The 24923-nt window shown below is 40.3% G+C and overlaps 1 protein-coding gene across 4 annotated transcripts; it reads left to right on the top strand.

Moving 5' to 3' along the window:
- The first annotated feature begins 3569 nt into the window (after positions 1–3569).
- Positions 3570–24167, top strand: gtf2ird1 (GTF2I repeat domain containing 1). 4 transcript variants are annotated; one of them, XM_046839199.1, is made up of 28 exons: positions 3570–3890; positions 9632–9761; positions 9988–10129; positions 10299–10481; positions 10627–10810; positions 12056–12354; positions 12439–12534; positions 13926–14009; positions 14972–15155; positions 16848–16873; positions 17002–17125; positions 17378–17421; positions 17522–17602; positions 17728–17760; positions 18457–18543; positions 19546–19599; positions 19688–19750; positions 19938–20121; positions 20296–20360; positions 20893–20961; positions 21045–21312; positions 21477–21505; positions 21589–21636; positions 21730–21810; positions 21889–22081; positions 22172–22209; positions 22502–22617; positions 23141–24167. In XM_046839199.1, the coding sequence occupies exons 2-28, from the start codon at positions 9636–9638 to the stop codon at positions 23207–23209; spliced, it is 2970 nt and encodes a 989-aa protein (XP_046695155.1). In that variant the 5' UTR covers positions 3570–3890; positions 9632–9635; the 3' UTR covers positions 23210–24167. The 4 variants fall into 4 exon arrangements, with proteins under 4 accessions (XP_046695155.1, XP_046695154.1, XP_046695153.1 ...); XM_046839198.1 differs by having other exon boundaries at positions 19685–19750; positions 21733–21810; XM_046839197.1 differs by having other exon boundaries at positions 19685–19750.
- Positions 24168–24923: the final 756 nt, after the last annotated feature.

The following is a 24923-nucleotide window of genomic DNA, read 5'->3' as shown; positions in this document are numbered from 1 at the left end:
TGTGTTGTGTGTGAGTTTTTGATGCACCGACTGATTTCATTTTTGAGGGGTCTGTACAGGTATCCTTTAGTGATTTATTTTTATTTTGGCATATATACTGAAGACCACACTGGCGACATTACACCAAACATTAACATCAACCCATCTTTTAGATATGGTGTAGATCCTGTTTCTTGTGCCAAAACAGCTCTGACCTGTCCAGCCCTTGCCTGCACAAGACCTCTGAAGGTGTGCTGTGGTATCTGGCATCAATACTTTAATAGCAGATCCTTTAGTCCTGGTGAGGTGGAGCCTCCATGGATAAGGTTTGTAGAGCAGATCCCATTAAGTGGCATACTCAGTCTCAGATATGATACATGTCAAAGTAACCTCCATACGGATGCCCAAAGGTTTCCCAGCAGAGCATCACATTACCCTTCCATATTGCATCCTGGTACCATCTCTTCCCTCTTGCCCAAGTGGCATACATAGACCTGGCCTTCCACATGATCAGGCCGCCTTGCTCTAGGCAGTGGACACGGGTCAGCATGGGGTGCACAAGTATGAAGCTCCGTACACAACATGCTTTAACCCCATATCATAGCAAGGGTTCACATTTTCAGCAGTTTGTGCTACAGATCAGTGATCCTTGGGTAGTCATGACCCTGACTCGCTAGCTGTCCTTGTTTGGATCCCATAAGACCTTCTGTTCTGGAGATGATCTGACCCAATTGTCTATCCATCACAATGTCATTCCGATTTTAACGCTTGCCCATTTTTCCTTCTTCGGACACATCAACTTTGAAAACAGATCACTTGTAGCCAGGTGACACTGTAAGGAGATCAACTATTTCATTACAAGTGTTTATAAGGTTTATAAATTATTGACTGATTGATGTATCTACAAAGCATAATTTCCACAACTTTAAAGAATTCTTAAATGCGAGGGGTCAGAAGTTTTTTCCCATTGTTAAAAAATTATTGATCATTATTGATATTGATCATTGATGTAATTATCACATGTTGCACAAAATTAACCAGAACTGTGAAAGGGTCAAAAGTGTTTTGTTCTTAAACAGAGAAGCTTGTTTCATGGGCAAAATCTTGAATCTTTGTTACAACATTTCAAGCTATGAAGACAAGCAGGAACCAGCAGGAGGCAGCATCTTTATTCTGTATACTTAAACCCAATGGTAGGGCTAAAACGATTCCTTAAGTAACTCGAATACAAAATTGCCTGTGTTTCCCCACGGACCATTATTACTGACGCAAACTCTGGACTGCTTTGGGGTCATTTATAAACACTGTTCAAGCAAAGGTTGTGCGCGCAATCTATCTATCTATCTATCTATCTATCTATCTATCTATCTATCTATCTATCTATCTACCTACCTACCTACCTACCTACCTACCTACCTACCTACCTATCTATCTATCTATCTATCTATCTATCTATCTATCTATCTATCTATCTATCTATCTATCTTTATTAATTAATTAATTTATTTATTTATCAGCCAGGTCACACTTGTGACCCCAAAACAGCGCCACCCGATCAAGGCATGGACTCCTCAAGACCACATAAGGTGGTCTGTAGTATCTGGCACCAAGACATTTGCATCTTGTCCATCCTGTCCTGTAAGTTGTGAGGACTCGATTAGACTTGTTTTTACAGCACGTCCCACTGAGGCTCGATCAGATTAAGATTTGGAGTCCAAATCAACACCTCAATCTCTTGTTCCACTGGAAAACCGTTGGAATATCCACCATTGGGTATTTCTATGCCAACCTAAACGCTATCAGAAACATTGACTTACGTTTAAATATATTTTTCTCAATGAATATGTATTAAACTCTTCCCAGTAGTCTATGCTCTTCATTTCATAGCGTTTCTCTATATGTGAGGAAAAGGTCAACCAAAACAGTTAAAAACAGTTGTGAAGGTTTTTCATAAACCATTTATACTATTGCGTATTCTTTCATGTAGAATTTGCACAAAAACGCACAATTTGCTTCAATTTCAATTCCCCCAAAAAATCCTTAATGCATGGAAAAAAATGCACAAAAAATCCTGGGACATTTTATGAGGTTGTTGATATTGATATTGTTGCTTCTGCAAGAGATGATGTATGAAGGAAGAAAACTTTAAATTGTGTTTATTGGTTTTCTTTCTTTAGTAATAACAATCATTCTCACCGTATGAGATTCCTGTCTGTGATGTAGCGCTCTGTTAAACTGTGTTTCTCTATAATAGTGATGGTTTCTATAGCCGTGGCATCATAATGATGCTATTAAGAGGAGGCTGAAGCTGTGAAAAAGCATCACCAACCACTAATTTCCATCATTGCTTTGTTTGGTGGTACGGGCTAAAGTGGCCTTCACATGAACACCAGGATTGTCCAGATTTCCAAAGTTGAACATTACATCACACTGCACATATCCGGCTGTATTTAAAAATCTCTTGTTGGAAGAAGCAAGCAATACACTGCTATACACTCAGAGAATCAGAATTTCCCCACACCTTTTCTCTTCAGATCTTTTTTTCTCAGATCAGCCATCATACCTAGATAACCTACCTACATATCCATCATTATGCTTGCTCAGTAAGGCTGATACATATGAACCAGATAACCGATGCGATATGATTCACCCCGATTACAACGAGGAGCAATTCAAATCTAATCAAATAAATTTTTTTTAAATGATTCGATTTCGATTCGATTCAACACAATGTGATTCACTGCGATACGGTGCAATGGACAAAATATGATGCAATCCAAATTCAATATGGTACCAAAAGTTCGCTTTTATTTCTTTGGTTCAGACCGAGCAGCAAATCATACATTTACTTGAGTACATTTTCTAACATTTTCTTCCTTTGTAGCACAAAAAAAAGAAAGAATTATGAAATAAAACCAGCCTGTCTACAGGAAGATGCAGCTCTACCTCTGCCATGTTAATCTGTATTCTCTCAGGACACGCCTCCGTAGTGTTGGGATTCGTCGTATTCACGTAGAAGCGGTGCCGAGAGAACGCGCTCGAAAAACGGTTTTGCGAAGAGAAATCAATCCACATGTAAATCGGTCACTTTCTGAATATTAAGGTAGAGCGCATCTACTAATCATTATATAAAAATTCATCGTTTTTTTCCCCCCATGATGCAATAATGTTAAAACCGACGCGATACTTGTATCGGATGCAAACTTAAAAAAAAATTATGCATCACATTACTGACTTTTATACCGATGAATCATTAATCTAACGTGAAGTGCGAGTTCAAATCACAGCCACAATGAACTCTGACTCCTGGGCCCCTGAGTGAGGCCCTTAACCCTATAGCTGCTCAGTTGTATGAATGAGATACATGTTGCTCTGTATGAGGACATACAATGTATAAATTGTAAAAGGGTATAAAGTGGATCTTAGAAATGATCACAAGCAGGACGCAAATAAATTTTTTTAGATATTTTTATTTCAATATTTTTTGTGACACACACACACACACACACACACACACACACACACACACACACACACACACACACACACACACAGATGGCTCTTTAATCCTGTATGTAAATCACAGCCAATGGATGCGGGTGTTGAGCTGGGCTGGGATTAGCGAAGGCGAATGAGTTTCAATTTTACTGGATTACAGAACAAAGAACAGGGGGGAAAGGGGACACTGTCCCTGCGTTAAAGACGCGAAAAAAGGGGACAAGGGAAAAAAAACAAGGAAAATCTCGCCGTAATCTCACCGAAACCGAAGACGAAACCATGCTCCAGATTATGCGGTTGGGTGAAGTCCGTGTGCCGTTGCTTTAGACGGGAATTCCGCCCTGCACTATTGGATTAAATACCGGGAATAATAACAACAAAAAAAGATAACAACCCAGTCTGGGATTGAGAAGGTAAATACAAACCCTAATGCCATCTCTTTTTTTGTTTTCGGTTTGCAGGTTTTCTTTACTTATAACCAGGTAATAAAGGAAACCTTTACCCGGACACGTGACTTTTTATGGCTGAAATTACAGATTATAATTCTCCGGGGGGGAGGAGGTGGAGGAGGACACGGCTAGCAAGACACTGTTTCAACTGTTAGCAAACACTAGCTAGCAAAGCTAACCTTTAAAAAATGTTTTTAATATAATAATATTTCCTAAAAGCGATTTGGAGTCTTTAATGGAGTATATTTCAGTTTGTACTTGATTTCAGGGTTGTATCTGTTTTTTTCCTCCGGTCGTGAAACACAACACGGATTTTTTTTTTGTTCCGCCGTTAGCAACTTGCTGTAACTGAACACTTTCTATTGTCGCTGTATGGAGAACATAAATTATAATATTAAAAACTACAGATATCATAGCGTCTTTTCTTAATGTTTGCTTCTCACAGGGAGTGTAATAGACAATAAAAACGAGCCGTGAACTGAGAAGGTCATGTTTGCAATGTCAAATGCACATTATTACAGCTGGCTGAAGAGGATTTCTGTATCAATAGACTGATTATAGTCAATTCTACACCGAGCTTAATGAAATAACAAAAAATTTGATATAAAACACCTTTTTTAACAACGTTTACAAACTTATACGTTTAGATACTGTATATTAAAAAAAAAAGGACAGGATGTATGAGGTGTAAAACATCAGTATGTTGACTGGAGTCTATTAAACACAAAGCTGCATGTGACAATTATATAAAAGAAATAAAATGTAATAAAATATAAAGACATCTTTTTGAACACCTTATGCAGACGTATGCATATGTTTCGCTTCTTTAAAATAAATTGAAGTCTGATTGAAGTCAATTCTAGGTAGAGGTGCATGTAAAATAAATAAAGAAATAAAATAAAGACACTAAAATTGGTTCAATAGGGTTTGTGTAAATTATACAGAACTAAAAACACAAAAAGTTATACATATGTTTAGCTGTAAACACTCCAAAATAAGAATAAAGTTTTGTGTGTTTTCATGTGAACATTCAAAGTGAATTGAACCTGTCAGTTTAATATCTTTTGGCCTGAACCCTATTTGGACAGGATTAGTAGAAACAATCTTAAAGTAATGCTTAAGGATGAATCTGGCACGATTGCTTGAATAAAACAAGTCACAATTTATTTCAAATGCACAGTGACTATTGACCAGAGTGATGTACAGAGCATCAAAGATAGATAAAGACAAACGGATAAAAAAAAAATGAATTTATTGAATAAATATTATGGCTTAAAATCTTCAGAATTCAGTAAGGACTCGATATGGAACGCAAATCTTTCCAGAGACCAAATCCAGCAACTGAGCATGCTCTGTCACCCTTTGTTTTTAAGATAACTGTAAGCTAATCGAGGACCTTGCCTCTCTGTAAAAATGTCGACTGGAAATAAAATAGGCAGGTGCCAGACCATGTAGGCTCTTATACACGAATTAAAAACTCAAATATTCTAGTTCCAGTCATGAACCTAGCACCAGATAGCACACATTACAATAATCAAGCTTTGAAGGTATAAAAGCACGTAGCACAGTCGCCAAATAACTAAAATCAAAAAGCATATCATAAGCAAGATTCTTGCCTGGGATTTTTCAAGATGTCACAGATGGGCCTTTTTTCAGGTGAAGTCCAGTGGGGGAAACCTTGCTAACGCTAATGCCAGTCTGCAAGAAGAGCTTGAATGATAATATGTGACTTGACTGAAATAAAAACAGGACAGGACAATCATCTGGACATCTATATTTACAAAAAAAAACCCACCCTCAAGAGTTAATATCAGCACACTCGTCCTAACACATTATCATTTCTACAGTAACGACTGCTCCAAATGCCGGCAGTGGCGTACAAACTTACTAAGAAGACGTGTTATCAGTTCACAATGTAAAGACGTTTGTATGCCGACGTTTTTCCTGCGTTTATTTAAGGCGTTGCTTGCGTTTTTTTCGTAGGAGTCATTAGGTTTCTCCGCCTTGAGAAAGTCTTCAGGACAGAGGATGTTGAATGTTGTGTTTTCTTCATTTGGCATTTCGAAGTCTTTAATGGTTTTTGATTGTATGGAACACATTAAATAAAAGGCAAAACCACACAGGAATCAGAGAGTGAACGATTGGAAGATAGCTTTGTTCAACAAATAAGACCGAGAACTTGCGGAAGACAGGGAACAGGAGAGAAGACGTTAGCCGACTGCCCCCCCAACAGTCTAACATGGAGGTGGAAGCTTAATGGTTTGGTGTTTTGTTTTTTTGAGAGGGAAAAGTTGGAGATTTATTCCAGGTGAAAGGAATACTGAACCAACATAGCTATCATTCCATACTTCAACACCACGCAATTCCTCCTGCACTACTGCTAATTGGAACCGAATAATTGATACCGACCTTGTTGGCGTGCTTTAGAGAGCTCCACACCTAAATCCTATTAAAATGCTCCGAGATAAAGCGGATAGCGAAGTCAGGAAGAAATCTCCAGCTAGTGAAGAATACCTTTGATAAGTTACAAGTTTTACAAGAGGCACGACAAAGTATTTCAGCAGAATTTACGGAAAAAACATACTTTCCGAAAGCCAAAAATGAGAAAATCTGTTATGTGTACATTTTTCTATATTCGTTTCGTCAAAGTAAATCTGCACATTAAATCTAATTAGTTCCACAAAAGGAACACGCCCTTTTTTCCAAACTTTTGACTTTTGCCACTGTATACACTATCAATTGACTTAATTTTCACATCACATGCCAAAACATCACTTGTATTGTCAGGAATTTTTTCACTTTAAATTCGCTGTGATTTTTTTCGATTTTTTGTTTGTATACTCGGAAGTTAAAGCATGTAGAATCCACTATTGTTTCGATATTGTTAGAGAAACTCGATTTTCCAAGAAATATCACATGCTAAAGAAATGTAGCTTGTTTGGGTATTGTGATGTAAACACTTTTTGCCAGACTTTTGAATACAAGCTTTTATTCTTACCAAACTTTTGCGTTTGGGCTGTTTCTTGGATGAATCATTGAACTGATGAACTCAGATATTGCATTATGGTGGTCTGACAATTCAATGGGTTGAAACAATTACATTTTTCTTGAGCAACTTGAACCTTGCTGTACATAAAACCAGTCTGAATAATAACAATATACGGTAGGTTCACCGCCGGCGCTTTTTTGTGTTTTCTGTATTTGTCCTACATTGTCTTGCTGTGTCTTTGCACCAGGTTGCACTTCATGTGGTGAGGACACTTACTTTAGTCCTTTAGCTCTGTGTTTTGTAGCTTTATGTTTTTTTATGTAGCACCAGGGTTGTGGAGGAACGTTTTCACCGTGTACCATGTCAGGTATATATGGTTGAAATGACAATAAAAGCTTCTTGACTTGACTTGAAATGGAAGTTCGTAAAAGCTCTTCACTATTAAATAAACCGCTTTCTGTGTATTCTTTTAGCCACGATATCCATGGTGCAGGTTTGAAAAGAAACGTCTGCGCTTGTTCATTTTTTTGGATGTATATACATATCCAGGCTAGTTTCCGAGAGACACGTATTGGACAGTATTTGTCTCTAGAGGACGCTTGTCACATAAATCTGATTACTGACCCACCATTAAGTAAAAGTAGGTGAGGGAAATGTCTCCGGATTAAAGTCCTGAGATGATTAGCAGATGTTTTCAGGTGGGGAAAAAAATCAGCTGATCTGATTATCTTTTTTTATTTGCTGCACGCCTCAGAGATCCACAGTACACAAGTAAATCTCTCTCGAACAGCACACATGGGGCGTTTATTCAACAAGTCAGATTTCCAGATTTCTGCCAGGGCTTGGATAGACGTAGCCGGACAGAGAGACTCCAACCGAAACAGAAGTCATTAATCTGACCGCTTAAGCATGTCAGTCTGGTTCGCTCTCTCGCTTTCTCTTTCTCTCTCTCTGTCTCTCTCTCTCTCTCACTCCCCATCTAGGTTTGGGATCGTTCCTAAAAAGCCTATCCCTTTTTTTCCCGGTGCTTTAATGGTCTCGTCTGGTCTAGTCGACACTTTTTTTTCCCCCAAAACGGCCCAAAATGTTTTGTTTCTGTGTAAAGCAAATTTTGTCACAGGATTTAAAAACGTAGCCTAAAGGCATTGACGGTCGTTTAACACCTCTAGGTTACACACGCCGGCTCCACGCTGAACTTGCGTGTAAACGGTAGTAAAACAAACCGCACCCTTTCGAGCAATCCGCCACTCTACCGGACGCGTCCGTCCGTCTGCTCGCTTCAGACGAGTAACAGTTCCTCAGCTTTGCCGGCTCTCTCTTCTCTGGGTGCGCTTTTTTGGCTTCACCTCGAGGCCAGGATAATGGCGCCCAGTGTCTGCAGAGATTAAAAAGGCCCGGGCTGCATTGTTCACATGCCTCGAGATTAGTTTCCAAGGAGACGGATTGCTGTTGCCGTGAGAATGTAGAGTCCGGAATTAGGATTGTGATCTTGTTTTCTTTCCCCGGACAATCTAACCGTAGTTCTATTTGCCAGTTTTTTTTTCCCTTCGGGTTGTGATTGCACCGATAAGACGGTCCTGTTTGGAGCTTGGTCTGCAGCAGCATTGTCAGCTCTCTCTCTGTATTGTATCTTAATCATAAATAGGATTCTAGTGAAAATTCTAAGCAAGCGGCTTCTGTTTTTACTTTCTGTTTATGCATAAAAATTCCCCCCCCCTTGAGCTGAGCTGAAGTTCTATTGCTATATTATTATTTTATAAACTAGAACTATGTAGACAAAAGTTTGTGCGCTTTTTGTTTGCTGTTGTAATGACCTCCACTCTGCTGGGAAGATGTTCCACTAGTACATCTTAAAGTGTTCTTGTAGAGATTTGTGCCCATTCAGAGGCTTAGAAAGTCAGGCACTGATGGAGGTGAGGTTGAGGAGGCCTGAGGTGCGATCAGAGTTCACATTCATTCCAAAGGTGATCAGTAGTGTTGAGGTCAGACCTCTACAGCCGGAGATCTTCCACTCCAATCCATGTGAACAATATCTTCACGAAGCCGGCTTTGCGCACATTGTCCTCCTGTCATCCTAATGTAACCCTATGATTACTATCCGATATGATGATTGTTATAGCCGAAAATGGCTGTTCTGGAAAATGCCTCTAAAACACCACGGATTAGCATTTGGGTTTTAGTTCAGGTCTCTCACCAGGTGGCGCGTGTTTTTCTTTTCTTTTTCTTTTTTTTTTCCCTGAGATCGATTTAGCAGCGAAGGGCATTAAGGCAATAATCTGAGCCAGTTTTAATTGGTTGACAAAGGCTTATCGTAATTAGCTACTTTTGCACGTGTAACGGATTTGGGTGCATTAGCGCAGACGAGGGGTATTACTATCACTTATTAAAGCTTCTTAAAGGTTTTTATATCCTCAACTGCGTTCCTCAGACACGAAAAGCAGCTTTTAGGAGACGAGCACCTTCCCAAACTCCCTTCCCAAATGTGGAACAGAATTAGATCACTGGCACTCGATAAACAAAGGCGGTGCTTTATTCGCGTCTGTACAGTCGGCATCGCACGTCGTCAGCGCCGAACGCGTGGTAGTTACGTATGACTTGTTCCTAACATTAGATTCTTACAATGATCACAATCTTGGGAGTTGGCCGCATACAAACAAAAGCGTTCAGTTTTGTTCTTGCCAATGCGATTTCTAACTTTGATATCTGACCCTTTCAGAGCCATGGCACAGCTGCGGAAGCTGGGCTGTGACGGGATGAGGCTGAACCCTCGTGCCGAGCTCCGCGGGCCACAGACGTCTGCCAGACATGAAATCCTGACCAGCTTAGTGTCGGCGCTGGACTCTGTGGTACGACTCGCTTCTCGCTTCAGCAATCTGGAACAGCTAATGAGCATTTTTACGCGAACCGGCCGCTTTCGGATAATTTTTAACAATCGCAGTACATAATCTTGCCAGCGGTGAAGTGATTACTAATAATTGGGTCCAAGCATATATTTTTTTTACTGGAAATAGCTTGTTTTTTTTTTTTTTCTAAATACCGACTTTCTATGTCCTCTCCCCATATTCCCTGTAGTGCACCGCAATGTCTAAACTGAACGCCGAGGTGGCCTGCGTCACCGTACACGAGGATAGCGTGATCGCCGTCGGGACGGAAAAGGGGAGAATTTTCCTCAATTCCAGGAAGGAAATCCAGACAGACTTTCACAAATTCTGCAGTGAGTCTTTCCTAACCCTGTGTTTGTGGAAGAGCGTAACGCTAACCTCTCTGGATTTCTTTAAAACGTTATTGCTTTAGCCAAGGGAAGGTCCTGCAGAGCATGGAATTAAAAGTATTAAATGGCACCGTTGCATAGCTGTTTTATTTATTTATTTTTTATTCCACAGGGGTGTCCTGTCTACAAGCACTAAATTCAATCAGCTCCCACACCAAAGTTCCAGATACAGAAAGCAGCCGGACTGGTAAAGACGGTTTACCGTCTGCAAAACAGCAGCGCAACTTAACAGACGCTCACTCCAATATCTTTGTCTTAAGGAAGATGGTGGAAGAAGTCTTCAGCGTGCTTTATAGTAAGAACGCTAAGCCTGTGTTACCAAGTCCTTTAATTTTGAAAGCCAGTGTTTTCAGCATTACCTGTGCTGTAAAACATGGTGGTGGTAGCATCAAGTTTCATGGCCTCTTGGTTACTTTTAAAACCTGATTAATGTGTTTCAGGTGAGGCTGTAGGAAAGAGCAGCCTGGTCCCCGTGCCTTATGAGTGGATTCAGAAGGAGCCCAGTGCTGTGATCATTCATGGCCTCCCAGAAGGCGTGACCCTCAGGAGACCGGCCGAATACGACACCAAGACCTTAATGAAGATCCTGGAGCAGAGCAACCGCATTCGCTTCATCGTCAAACGGTCAGAGACGAGAATTTTTTTTTTTTTTTATAACGATCCATGACGTATACAAGTGAATCAGTTTGGAAGTTTTGGCCTTCTATTACTAGTCCATGCTGTTATTATGTTTTAGAAATTCTTTTGCGATTTCACAACTGTCTGCTCACAGTCCTGACCTGTAAACCTTCTTTTATACTAAGATATTGGGGGAAATTATTATTTTTTAATCACTTAGTCTGAAGAAATTCTAATGTTTATATAAGTTAACCTTATGGACTCATTTGCCTTCAAATGCTAGCAGTAAATGAAAGCTAAAAATTTACCAGTTAGCAATATATTGCCTAACACCAACTTATTAATATTTATTGCTAGAAAGTTGTGGTTGTCCTTTTTTTTAATTTATTTAAATTTTTTTTTTTTAAACAATTGTTCAATTAAATTAAAATATGGAAATATAAAGGGGCCTTATAAATGTCTTCCTGACTATGAGTGAATTACTATTAATATTAGCCATTTTGGTTTGAAGTAAAAAAAATATATTATTTGCATATTTCCTATTTTCAATTTCAACTAATATATAAATATACATTTAAGAAAAGTATGTACGAAATAATAATGTACGGTAAATAGGCTAAATCACCTCAGACATGCTAGCCTGGCTAACAGTGAATAAAGGCTAACAAGGATTAGTTAGCCACACTTTACTTAATACCAACTTTATAACATTTATTGCAATATTAAATCAATATAAATAGCAAGGTACAGCATTATTAGCAATTATGTTTTTAAAAGTACTCTATTTTTATTTGTATAAAGGGATAATTCTCCTCAGAAGGTGCTTTAGCAGGCTGTTAGCATACTTGACAGTGAACGAAGGCTACAAGCCAGCTAGTTAGCATGTTAGTTAGCTTTGTTCTAGCTGTGTGAATAATTCTGTACTCTATAAAATTTTGAGGTCAAATGGTAATGCAGAATTAATATAGAATAATATCCATGTTGAAAGGTCTAGCATTATTACCAGTTAATAAAGCACAAAGGCACTAAGTCTGTGTTATATAAAGCTTTGCGCACTTATAGTTTCAAGAATACGTGTTTGTGAGGTAAAAATGTTGAATGCTAGCTCGACTAATTAACCCTACAAGCTCCAGTTAGCAATATGTTGCTTAACCGTCATTTTTATAACATTTATGCTAATATAAACAATAACAACACTACTATTTTTTATAGCGTTGATGGAACGAGATCAAATTTGTTTTCCGTACACAGAATGCCAGACGAAGCCCCGCGCGATGCTAAATCCTGTCCGGAAAACAACCACCACCCCTCCCCTGCTGCTAAGAGTGCCAGCAACCACACGCCTGTTAAAACCCCCACACAGGAAGTGCCTGCTAGCAGCTCTATGCTCTCCAGCTTCCTGTATGGTATGTCCGTGCCTTCCCAATCGCACCCGGACGCTAAGGGTGATGCGAAGCCCTCCGTGATGCACGGTCTAGTAAAGGAACGACTGGCACCGTGGGCACCGAGCGACGAGAAGGCGGTCGCCCCCAAAGAGGCTCCTGACAACGGTGGGCGATTTCCCCTCACGCCCAGATAATGCATTCTGGTTTTAGTTTGATCGTGGATTAATTTTCCCTGTGTGTGTGCTTCAGGTGAGCGGTTAGCACTCGCAGGAGACGTGGCACAGAGCCCTCCAAGCATCCACATCTCCAAACGCCTACTCTTCTCTATAGTGCATGAGAAATCAGGTATACATTCATTGTTGATTTTTTTTATCGTATTTTTTTTTATTTTTTATAAATAACCTTGTATCAATTTTCACAATTAACCATCGTCTTCAGCAGTATCAAAGAGCTCTTTTAGTCCAGGGTCCTCGACTAAATGTCCCCTTTCACGGTGTGATTCAGACCTCAATTCATCTCCACCCAAAGAGAATGATGCAGCAGAATTTTGGACCGTCAGCCCTTCAGCTGTCTTATCCTCTTAATCTGTGAGCTCTGCTCAAGCAGCTTATGAAGCTTCACTTTTCCTGCTAATGCCACCATCAATGCTTTATCATCGAGGATTTTTTTTTTCCATCTCTCCCCATACATTAGAAGTGCACAGGATTGGGTCTCAGAAATCTTCTCACAGGACCAATTCAAATGCAGCACCCAGCTAGTTAACTAGCACCAGAACTTCCAAGCTATGTGAAAAAAATGTCGGTGTTATTCAGAGTGGAGTTTTCTTTTAAATAGTATTTGGCCCAATAAATCCACGCCTAGTGGCGGATGACTGATTAAGAAAAGAGAGAAGGAGCTTTAGCCAGGACTCCGTGGCTTTTCAACTTCGACTTTCTGCTCCTTTCCAAACGAGCAACAGGAAGCCGCTCGGACGCTGCCAAGAGTCAAGACTCGTGTTCATTGTCTTCAGCGACTGATGCAAAACAACTCCAGTGAACAAAACAAAGCGCCGGTTCTTCTCAACACATTGTAGTAAAGGGTTGTTTAAAGTAGTTTCAGTACAATGGGATTTAGAGCTGCGATGATGCCAAAGTGTGTTGCAAGTGAAATAACAGTATAATACTTACAGAAAAACGCACTTGATTGAGTTTGCCCTCTAAGTTTTACACTGTATGGACGAAAGTTTGTGGACACCTGACCATAAGAATGGTACATCCCATTAAACACTTTGAGTCCCCATTTGCTGTAATAATATCCTCCACTATTCTGGGAAGATGTTCCACTAGACTTGTGTGCTTGTGGTGCTTGTGTACTACTGTAGGTGAGGAGGCCTGGGGTGCAGTCCATGTTCCAATTCATGCTAAATGTGTTCTTAGTATGGTTAAGGTCAGAGCTCTATGGTAGGCCACTCATGATCTTGCAGTCCAACCCATGTAAAGCATATATTCATGGAGCTGGCTTTGTGTAGAGAAACATTGTAATGCTGGAACAGGTTCAGGTTTTGTAGATCAAGCAAGTCTTGTGCCTCCAACAGGGGAAGAACCACATATGGCTGGAAAAGTTAGGTGTTCCCAAACCTTTATTCATACACTGTACTATCTCAAACACACCGCTTTGTATTTTTAAATATTACGCCCAATGAACCGATGCGGCTCTTTATATCTCTGTTTTTGACCATGGCGTCTTGTCTTGCACAGAAAAATGGGACGCGTTTATCAGAGAGACGGAGGACATCAACACGCTGCGGGAGTGCGTGCAGATCCTGTTTAACAGCCGTTATGGTGAGCCAGTGGCCATTATCTATACACACACACACACACACACACACACACCATATCAGAGCCACTTTTTCCCCCATCTAGCACCACTATTTTAATTGTGCTCTTTTCTGTTTTGTCTGCTTTCAGTTTAAAACAAGTCTGTTATTGGTCTCATGCGGCAACTGCTGTGTAAATTATAATAAGAAATACGATTTGTATTGCGTTGTTTTGTGCACGTGCGAAATCGCAGCCACTTCCTGGTTATCGCTAACGTTGGAGATGTGGAATCTTTAGCTTTTTATGTACAGCTTCAAGAATTTCTTTTAAAAGGAGAAAATCCTGACAATTTCACATATGAATGAAGGATGGAAGAAATGAAGACATTTGTTTAAGTCTGCTGAAATAAGTCGAACTGTTAAGTAGAACATATCTTTAGAAAATTAAAGCACACACACTTACAGTGTCTCAGAAAATGTGAGTGCACCCCCTCACATTTCAGCAGCCATTTTAGTAGATCTTTTCAAGGACAATACTATAGAACCTGTCCTCGAAGAACTCGACTTACAGCCATTATTGTCAAAATAGCTGGCAACAAAAGTGAGTACATACAATAGAAAAAAAGTGCATTGACTTAATTTAATTTACGACATATAAACGATCAAATATTCTTTTATATATTATTTAAGCAAGCCGACATTTTCTTTCAGAATGTTTTGAAAATGTAAACTTGTAAAATGTTTACAAACGTTACTAATAATTAAAAAGGACAATTTCATGTTCTGTAACGAAATTCAACCGGACCGTGAATTCTGTCTCCCGCTAAACCCCTCTTACGTATAGAGATAGAACAATGCCAGCAAAATGTCTTGTCGAATCGGATCATTTCTGTCTATTTGCAATAACTATTTTCGTTGCTACATTTGCAAATTTATAGTGGTACCTTATAACTAACTCAGACTGATTACATGTGTTTGAACTACCAGCTGAAGCGTTGGGTTTGGATCACATGGTCCCAGTGCCGTACAGGAAGATCGCCTGCGATCCGGAAGCGGTCGAGATCATCGGAATACCGGACAACATTCCCTTTAAGAGGCCGTGCACCTACGGCGTACCAAAATTAAAACGCATTTTGGAAGAGAGACACGGCGTACGGTTTGTCGTGAGAAGGTGAGTAAAACAGACAGAAGTCGTGACCAGGTTTTTTACGAATGAGCAGCAATGTAGAAAAAAATCCCCTTAAGTTGTGGAGGTTAAATAAATGTGCGGAACAAAGTCAAATCTGAGGTTCCCCAGAAACATATTATAAGTTTGTTCAATCTCCGCCTCGCACTTTGAGTGCATTTTTATAATTATTATTATACTTGAAAACATACACAATAATTCCAGGGATATTAAAAAAGGAAACTAGAGTTAGCGCAGTGTCACTGTGGCTGCTCACTCCGTACTGGAAATACGATTTGTCTTGAAATTCATGAAAAGGTTTCATAGCGCTAACCTTAGCCGCTAACCAGGAAGTGGCTAGCAGCTAACGCTAGCACTATGGATACTTTAGCATTTTATGTGCAGCTTTAAGAATTTCAAGTCAAGAATTTCTCTTAAAAGGAGAAAATCCCGACAGTTCCACATATCGAGGGTGTGAATGAATGAAGGATGGAAAGAATGAAGACATTTGTTAAAATCTGCTGAAATAAGTAGACAGTTACGTAGTTCATATCTTTAGAGAAATAAATATAAAATGTAAAACACACACACACACACACACACACACACACACACACACACACACACACACACCCCAACACTTACATACACATCTCAAATTTTTCCATTTATTACATTTTATTTAATCCATTTCATTTTTGCCAATTTGATTGATTACTTAATTAAATCAATGCAATAAATTCGATTTGTACTATTTTATTTTTGTATTAAATATTGAAAAATATAATTTGATATTATTTAAGGAAAGCAGGCATTTTATTTAAAATTGTTTTAAAAAAAAGTCGATGTTCACAATTGTAAAAAAAAAAAAAAAAAAACGACAAGCAATTTTAGATTTTGCCCTTTTCCCCCAAACTGTACAGAAATTGAACCGACCCGTGACTTAACTGTGAATCTTGTGTTTTGTTACACCCCTAATGTAAACCATATCTCCAGCTTTGTGGACTTTGTGGACAGGAGCATTGTCCTGCTGGAACAGGTTTGGGTCTCATAGTTCAAGTGAACCGATACAATTGTTTGCCTTCAACTTGGCGAAGAACCACATAAGTCTGTCCATACAGTGTATTATCCCTAACTTTAATAACTTTGTATTAAAAAAATATCATTCCCAGTTCAAATGAATGGAAAATCGAATGCTCCTACATCTAAAGACGTTCTAGACAATTGTGTGCCTACAGCGTTTGTGGTACCAGTCTGGGAAAGGACCACATACGGCTGAAAAAATCAGGTGTCCCAATACGTCCGTAAGGAATAACTTGGATGTCACTGTAAACAAACGCAAATAACTGGCTCCCTGAAACAGATGTGCAGGAGACGCACGGCTCAGCGATTCGCTTCAGTTCGTTTACCGTTTCATTTCAGATCTGACTGCATTCCCTTTATTGGAGAATTTTCTCATTTATCTCGTGAATAAAGCGTCCAGCCTCCAGGTGCCATCTGGCAGGCTGGCGTTCGCCGTTTGCCGGGTGCAGTAACCACTGCCCTCCACGTGCCAGCGTGCGCCCCCCGATTTGGCTTTAACGAGGATGTCTCCCGCTGAGTCGGCAGCCTCACGCATCCAAATAAAGCGACTCAATATGGCGGCCTGCTTTTTTCTCACTCGTGTTTGTTCACGCGCTTGTTTCATTTCTCTTTCAGGATGTTCGATGAGCGGATCTTCACCGGTGAGTCACAGATTTACTAAATCAGAGCCTTGCGTTTGCTTCGACAGGGTCGTGATACACAACTGAAATTTGCTTTAACACTGTTTAGTTTAGAAAGTTAAACTTTCCATCATTTTTTTTTTAATCAGCCGCAGGAAAATTAGCTAAAGAGGAAAGCAGGGGGGATGGCTCCTCCCCCGAAGACGGCTTCCCAGACGGGCTTAGGGTGCCGAGCTCCGGCCTCGAGCTGCTCACCAACACGCACAGCAGCAGGTACACGTCAGCGCCCTGCCGGCGTCCAGACTGGCAGCTCGGCTAATTAGTTTTAAACACGCGAGCCGACGCGTTCAGCCAAAGCACACAACGCTAATTTTTGTTGAACTTCAGGCGAGCTCTATGCTGTTTAATTAGACTACTGCAAAGCCCTTTAGCAAAGCTTTTAAATATTTTCCTGCCAGTCAGGGTTAACTGTGTTTACTTACTAAATTGCACTCGCTCGTCCCTTTTGCTTTTTTCTTCTCTCAGATCCACCAGCTCCTGCGTCAGTCCCTTGGCAGACTGCGAAGCAGGTGAGCCCCCGTCACTCTACACTCGGCTTATTGTCAGTCGCTTTTTTCCTCTTTGTATATATTATTTTCACATCACGAACAGAAAACGTGTTTCTTTCAGGGCCTTCGGGAGACTGCGTTTCTTTAAAAAAGGTCAAAACCGAGCCGCCAGATGGAGATATCATTCAGGTCACTGTACCAGGTACGAGTTTCCTTTCCTCCTCCTGGAACGTGAAACATCATTTCCAGCGATCCTTTAAACTGTATTCAGGTCCTAGTTTGTACAATGGCTTACTTTAGGTCTTTGTCTTTTCATTTGCATTTCAGTCACCAGCACAGAAACAGTGGCAGAAATATCAAGTAAGGATGTTACAACGTTAGACAGGAAGTCACTTTATGAAAAGCTGCAGTTTTGGTTCCAGTGCAAATATAAAGGTTCTGATGAACCAACCTACATACACTATACGGACAAAGTATTGGGACACCTGATTTTTCCAAGCACCTGGGATGATTTTTAACGCTGACTCAGAATTCTGACTTTACTAACATATTTGTGGCTGAATGAACACAAATCTCTTGGAAAAAATCCAGTGGAACATCTTCCCAGAAGAGTGGAGGATGTTATAAGAGAAAATGAAGACTAAATGTGAAATGAGATGTTCAAACAAGCACATACCAATCTTACAACCGGGTGTCCCCAAACATCTGTCCGTATAGTGTATAAGGAATGATGGACAGCCATGTACGTGTTTTTGAAATCTCCAATATAAATAGCAACACCTACGGAAGTCCCGCCCCCTTTTTTATGATCATTTCATGGCTGGTAAATGAGTCAGTAATAATCGTATCGATTTAAACTCAAAAGATCAGGCTTTGGGTCAAGAACAATGCCAGAGCCACTGCTACTGAAGTTAACTGTTAGCTTTTCACCAGTCTAAAAGAACTGATTCCCGAAAGCACGATGCTTAATAACGTTTAGACAAAAATGCATCACGAGACACGGAGGTGGATACAGAACTGCGGAACGTCACGGCTCATTAAACCCTTTCTCTCTAGAGAACACAGCAGCCTCGGAGGAGCCGTGCGAGCCTCAGGTTGAACTTGTGACCCCTGATCTTCGGCGCCCCCTGGAGCCTCTCGCAGGTAACTGAAATCCTCGCCTTCCTCCCATCAGGAGCTCGGACGCAGCACGCGCAGGCTTTGGAAGAAATCTCACCCTCAGGCACAGATTTCAGTGAACAAAGCCAGGAAACCGGTGATGACCTTGCTAGATAATGACCCTGTCTTTTCCCGGTCCTAATGTAGTTTCCTGTTCCATTCCCTAGTCCACGTTCGTTTGTGCTGGTGTCAGATGTCACGTAAAAGTCTTGAATCTCGAAGCTCCTTTTGTTAGAAAAACCAATGTGAGATGACCTTCATTTACATTTGCATTTGGCAGACGTTCTTATAGAGAGAATTCTCTTTGCATTGCAATTCTCTTTGTATTCATTTGCATACTGAAAGCTGATTGGTTGTTAGAAATTAGGATGCAATAACACTGAGCTTTTTACCCAAATTGTCTGGTGTTTACTTTTGTTGTTGTTGAGAAACCAGGTATCAGCTACACCTGATTAGAATCTCCTAAATATATTTCCTTTCTTTCTCCTTGTATTGTTGTTTCATCAAACATAGAGAACATTAGAGCTTTCCCTTAGTCTCCCAACCCTGGACTTCAGTGTTAGTGTTACAGTGCGAGCTAATATCACTGTTCAGCTCCACCACGAGGCAGCCACGAGACGTCTTTGTCAAAGACCGCAATAAATTCTATGATATCTGTAAAGCGCTCAATGAAAACGAATGGGAAATTCAGAAGCCGTGGCCGCACAACTGGAGTTGAATTGTCCGTATTAACTCATTTAGTTTTTTTTTCTTTTCTTATTTTGTTGGATGAATAAAATAAAATTGAATCTGTTATTTTAAAGTCTGCATTACACAAATGGTCATTGGAGTAAGCGAAAGGTGAGTGGTGCTTTAAAAGCAACGTCTCAGACTATTACATTATATATATTATATCTCCGAATACCCACTTTTATCTCTCCTCAAACGCAAAGACTTCACGGCGCATTTCGGGTAACGCAAGTTTTTTGTGTTTTTTTTGGCGTGCAGTGGAAGAGTTGGCGCAGAAGTCCGCGCCCCAAGGGCTCAAGAGAGTTGTCGAAGGTAAGCCGCCATTTTATCGGATGCTCTCGCATACATTTTTACACCTGCCTCCGTCGGATCGTTTGATTGCTGTCCGTTTTTCTAGAAGACATCGGAGAGATGATTCTGCAGCTGCGGAAGCAAGTCGAGAGTTTCTTCAGCATCAAATACGGTGAGGGGTCCATCATGTTCGGTTGGTCTGTAACAACAGCATTGAAATAAGTTTTGTCAGAAATATTGATTATGGTGAGGTTTTTTTTAATGAGGTGTGAAACAGTGCATCTCAGTGGTCGATTATTTTCCTATAAATGCACTCCAGCTGTACATTTTGTCAAATTATTATTATTATTTCTCTCCAGCGGAGGCTCTTGGACTGCCTGAGCCAGTGAAGGTGCCCTACTCGAAGTTCCAGATGTATCCCGAGGACCTGTACCTCACAGGACTTCCAGAAGGGATCACATTCCGGAGACCCAATTGCTTCGGAGCAGCCAAATTACGAAAGATTCTCAGTGCCAGCAACCAGATCCAGTTTGTAATCAAAAGGTGTGTCTGGAAGAAAACTATATTACATATTAATAGTCATTCCCAACTATTGAACAGGAACTGAATATTGATTTGAACTCTGTTCCGCACGTAAAAAGGACTGCATTCAGCCCTTTACTGAATACGTGTACCGTTACACTTCTAGTATTAAAACTTTCTTTTTCTCAATTCAAGGCCAGATTTGCTAACTGAACCCCAACTCAAGCAGGAGCCTCCATCTCAGTCGCCCTGTGGTCCAGGTAAACATTTTCAGAAATACTCTATTTCTCTCTATTCAGACTCACAAACATACAGTGCATCCGGAAAGTGTTCACAGCGCTACATTTACATTTACCATTACATTTGCAGCATTTAGCAGACGCCCTTGTTCTAGCAATGAATAAATCTACACTGCTCCACCAGATTACAAACTTAATATAAATATAACTCTTGAAATCTACAACGCAAACTTGGAAAGTGCTCATTTAAGTATTTCAGGAAGAGGTAGGTCTTCAACCGTCGCTTGAAGATAGCCATGGACATCATTCCAGCACCTCGGTGCTTCACTTTTTTCACATTTTGCACATTTTCCAGCATTTTGTGTGACAGTCTTATTCCAAAATGGATTCAATTTATTATTTTCCTTAAAGATTCTACAAACAATACCCCATAAGGACAACGTGGGAGAAGTTAGTTTGAAACAAATGTACATGCGATTTTTTTATAAGTATTGAAGCGCTGTGAACACTTTTCGGTTTCACTTTATAGCCGAGACGTTTCTTCTCATTCCAGGCGAATGCGAGCCCAAAGACAACCTCGCAGAAGACCCTGGACCTGCTTCCAAAAGACCTGGATTCCTAGGTACTCCTACGACCGAAGGTTTTCTACCCTCCAAACACCTTTTATGAGAAGGCTCATTGCTGTCTCTTTGTGTCCGTTCACAGACAGCTTAGAGGCCAAACTGTCTCGCATCGACTTGGCCAACACGCTGAGGGAGCAGGTCCAGGATCTGTTCAACAGGAAGTACGGCGAGGCACTGGGCATCAAGTATCCCGTGCAAGTGCCTTACAAGAGGATCAAGAGCAACCCCGGATCGGTGATCATCGAGGGCTTGCCGCCGGGAATCCCCTTCCGGAAACCTTGCACGTTCGGTTCACAGAACCTAGAGAGGATACTGGCGGTGGCTGATAAGATCTCCTTCACCATTATGAGGTGAGAACGTACAAGCAATAGCGAAGAGTAGAATGTCATCATTTAAGCAACAGAATGAGTTACACGCCCCTCAGGAGCTTAAACAAGGTGCACCCTGGGTGATTTTGGAAAAGGTTAAAATCTGTAGTCTTTAATCGCCGGTTGTATTTTTGTTTTGTCTGCAGGCCTTTCCAAGGACTTATCCCCAAACCAGGTGGGCGTTCTCAAATCTAGCCCTTGTGTTTGTGTAAAATGTTTTCATCGCTGAACCTGAATTTCTTTACTTTTCTTTATTAGCACCCAGAAGAATCACCTTATTAAAGAAAGCGTACTCCTCGATAAGCGGTGAGAGCCTCATCCTGTTCTCGCGGTAGCCGCATTTTCATTTAGTGTCGCCTGCGGAAAAGATTCTGATTTGTGATGTCTGTTGTTATGCAGCAGAAGAGGAAGACATCAATCGCATGGGTGAAAAAGTCATATTGAGGGAACAAGTCAAGGAGCTGTTCAATAAGAAATACGGTCAGAACTCGTTAACGGTTACATCGTTCGCGCTTAGAGTACAACGCAGGTTTCTGACTCTGAGATCCCTGCGTTTAGGAGAAGCTCTGGGTCTGGATCGGCCCGTCGTGGTCCCGTACAAGCTGATCCGAGCCAGTCCCGACTCTCTGGAGGTGTCCGGTCTTCCAGAAGACGTCCCCTTCAGAAACCCCAACACGTATGACATCATCCGGTTGGAGAAGATCCTCCAGGCTCGCGACGACATAACGATCAACATCAAAACACCGCTGCAGTGCGTATAGATCGTCTTTATTTGGGTTTTGCGTCAGTCCAGTGCGGTGGATGTTTCATATTGTGTAATGGAATGTGTTTTTGTGTTCAGGCCTTTCGTACAGCTTTGTCCACAGACTTCCAGTTCAGGTACGTTCCCTTCCTAAGGGGCTGCTCATTCATACTATTCATTTTTAGAAGTCAAATGCAAAGAATGGATCAGACCATTCTGGATCCAACCACTGTATCACTGTACATCGTTATGGACAATTTGCATTAGTCTTCAGTATTTAGTGTTTAAAACATTAGTCTTAAATTCATTTAGGCTGCTCGTTTACCGACAATCCATCCTTCCCAAAGCAAAAGGGTGTATGAGTCTATAGATTATATATGTACAGTAAGATATAGATTATGTATGTACATTTCCACTCATCGCTTGCAGAAGGAAATGAAGTGGCGGTCAACCGACGCAAACGGAAACGAGTGCCGGATAACAGTTTAAACGCGCCGCCTTTGGGAGCCGACCCTGCCAATTCGACCAATCAGATTCCAGTCATGGTACGTGCAATTTTTTTTCTTATCCCTCGATAGATTATTACTATGTTTAATATTTCCAAAAATGCTATGTATAACCACCGGGCTGTGGATCGGTACTGGGCGGTGGAACGTTTTTTTTGCTACCCGGTCACATAGAAAGAATAAAAATGTTTGATTTTGTGGTCAGTGGTGTTTTTTATTTGAATTTTGAAAAGGACCACTTCTGCCTGTGCCAATTTCCCGCACTTAGATTTAGTCGCTGTTTTTTGTACCATGCATCGTTAAAATAAGCTCTGAATTATGGTGAGTTGAGTTATGTTTTATTATATATGTTATAATTATGCTAAAAATTCAATCGTATAAAATGTATAGTATTAACATGATTTGCATGGTATTGTGTTTAGCTATTGTGTTTATCCGGTTAGAAAAATTGTCACGTGTAAAAGCGGTCTATGGTGCAAAAAAGGTTGGGGATCGATGATATATGTAATGTATAGTCTCTCTCTCTCTCTCTCTCTCTCTCTCTCTCTCTCTCTTTTATTAGCAATGGCCCATGTACATGGTGGACTATAGTGGCGTGAACGTCCAAGTTCCAGGGAAGGTGAAATACTAGCCCTCTGAAGAAAGGCCACCCGGTTTCAACTCAGCTGGAGCACAGCTGGAAGCTCCGATCGCCCCATATACCCGAACTCGCTCACGGAAGCTGGAAATCGTGAACTCCTTAAGCGTGACGACGGAAACAGAACCGAGGAGACGCTCTTCCTGCCGTTTCCAAGCAGCATTGTTATTATTTTTTTTGCGCAAAATCGCACCGATCGTCACTTCCCGATTAGTCCCGTGCGCCGTTTCTCATCCCAAAGGAGCGTTTTCATGTTGTAACGAGTCGTGAGGGCAATCGTTATCAAACACAGGTGCTGCTGGGTAACGATTGGGATGGAGAACCCAAACTGGTGCTGAACACGTGTGTAACTCCACACTACAAAACTGTAGTATCTGGCTTTGACTCGTAGCTAAATGTTGTATTATTTATTTATTTATTTATAACAATAATAAGGAGAAAAGAAATGCGGTAAAAAGGAATTTGAATACGCAGGGAATGTGCGCTGTTCAGTACAAAAAGTGCTGAATTTCCATGACTGATGACACTAAAACAGGTTAGTTACTGTATGTACACACAGAGAGCTTTTTTATTTTGTATTATATATTTTTTCTTTTTTTTTTTCTCCACTTTCTTCCCTGATTCTGTTGAGTTGGACTACTCTAACATGATAGCACTAACATATTTCAATGAAAGGCGTTTTTTTATATTATTATTATTATTATTATTATTATTATTATTATTATTATTATAGCCTTGTAAGTTACCCCTGTTCTCATGGATCATGCAGGATGATCCTTCACAGAGGAACAAAAACACACACACACATCATGAATGTATTGTATGTAAAGGAAAGACTGGTTATAATGTTATTCATTATGGGACTCTCTCTGGAATCACCAGTATTTATATGCTGTACTTTAATGCCATTTAGGCCTTTTAAATAAAAATGTGTTGCCTTGCGTCCACTGCATTCGAGCGTGATGGTGCAGGTTTATCTAAAAAAATAAATAAAAACAGCACACGGTCGTAATAGAGCTGCGATCTACAGGGTCCAATCGTCTTTTTTACCGCTCTGTGGCGATGAAAGCCGATTGGCCGTTGTTCCTAATTTATTCAAATCTTCATAAATACTACAATTGACCATAAAGTTACAGTCTACCGTATGCCACCATATCTCTTAGCTTCAAATGTGTAATTCTGTCCGTTCTGAGATTCGTGACATGTTTTGAACATCTGTGAAATAAATCCAAGGATTGCAGTAGAGGTAGGTTTTATAAATTATTCAAATAAACCCAAAATATTCGTGGTTGGCGAAAATTACTCATTCGTTTGCAAGAAACAAGAAATCGGATTAATTGAAACTTGATATTTACATTTTAAAAAAAATCATCAATTATTCATGCTCGTTTCTCATTAACATCACAAATCTGCCTACAGCGCTATCTAGTGGTGAATAGTGTGACTACACACAGACCATCACTGGACGTTTGATGTTAAGAATATCAAAGAACACAGAAATAGCTTTTGTATTTCGATTGTTTGTTTATTTATTTGAATGCAGAACATATAAGTTACATATGAAATAAAATATTTCCTTGAATACACATGCTAAGAAATAAAAAAAGAGGAATGTACTATTATACTATTAATATAGTAGTAAGACATACAACTACTACTGCTGCTTTAAGAGTAACAGGAATAAGTTTCTACAAACATATTTATGTAT

This window comes from Silurus meridionalis, chromosome 25 (assembly GCF_014805685.1).
Source record: "Silurus meridionalis isolate SWU-2019-XX chromosome 25, ASM1480568v1, whole genome shotgun sequence".
Lineage (NCBI taxonomy): Eukaryota > Metazoa > Chordata > Actinopteri > Siluriformes > Siluridae > Silurus > Silurus meridionalis.
This window is presented reverse-complemented; position numbering and strand designations above follow the sequence as displayed.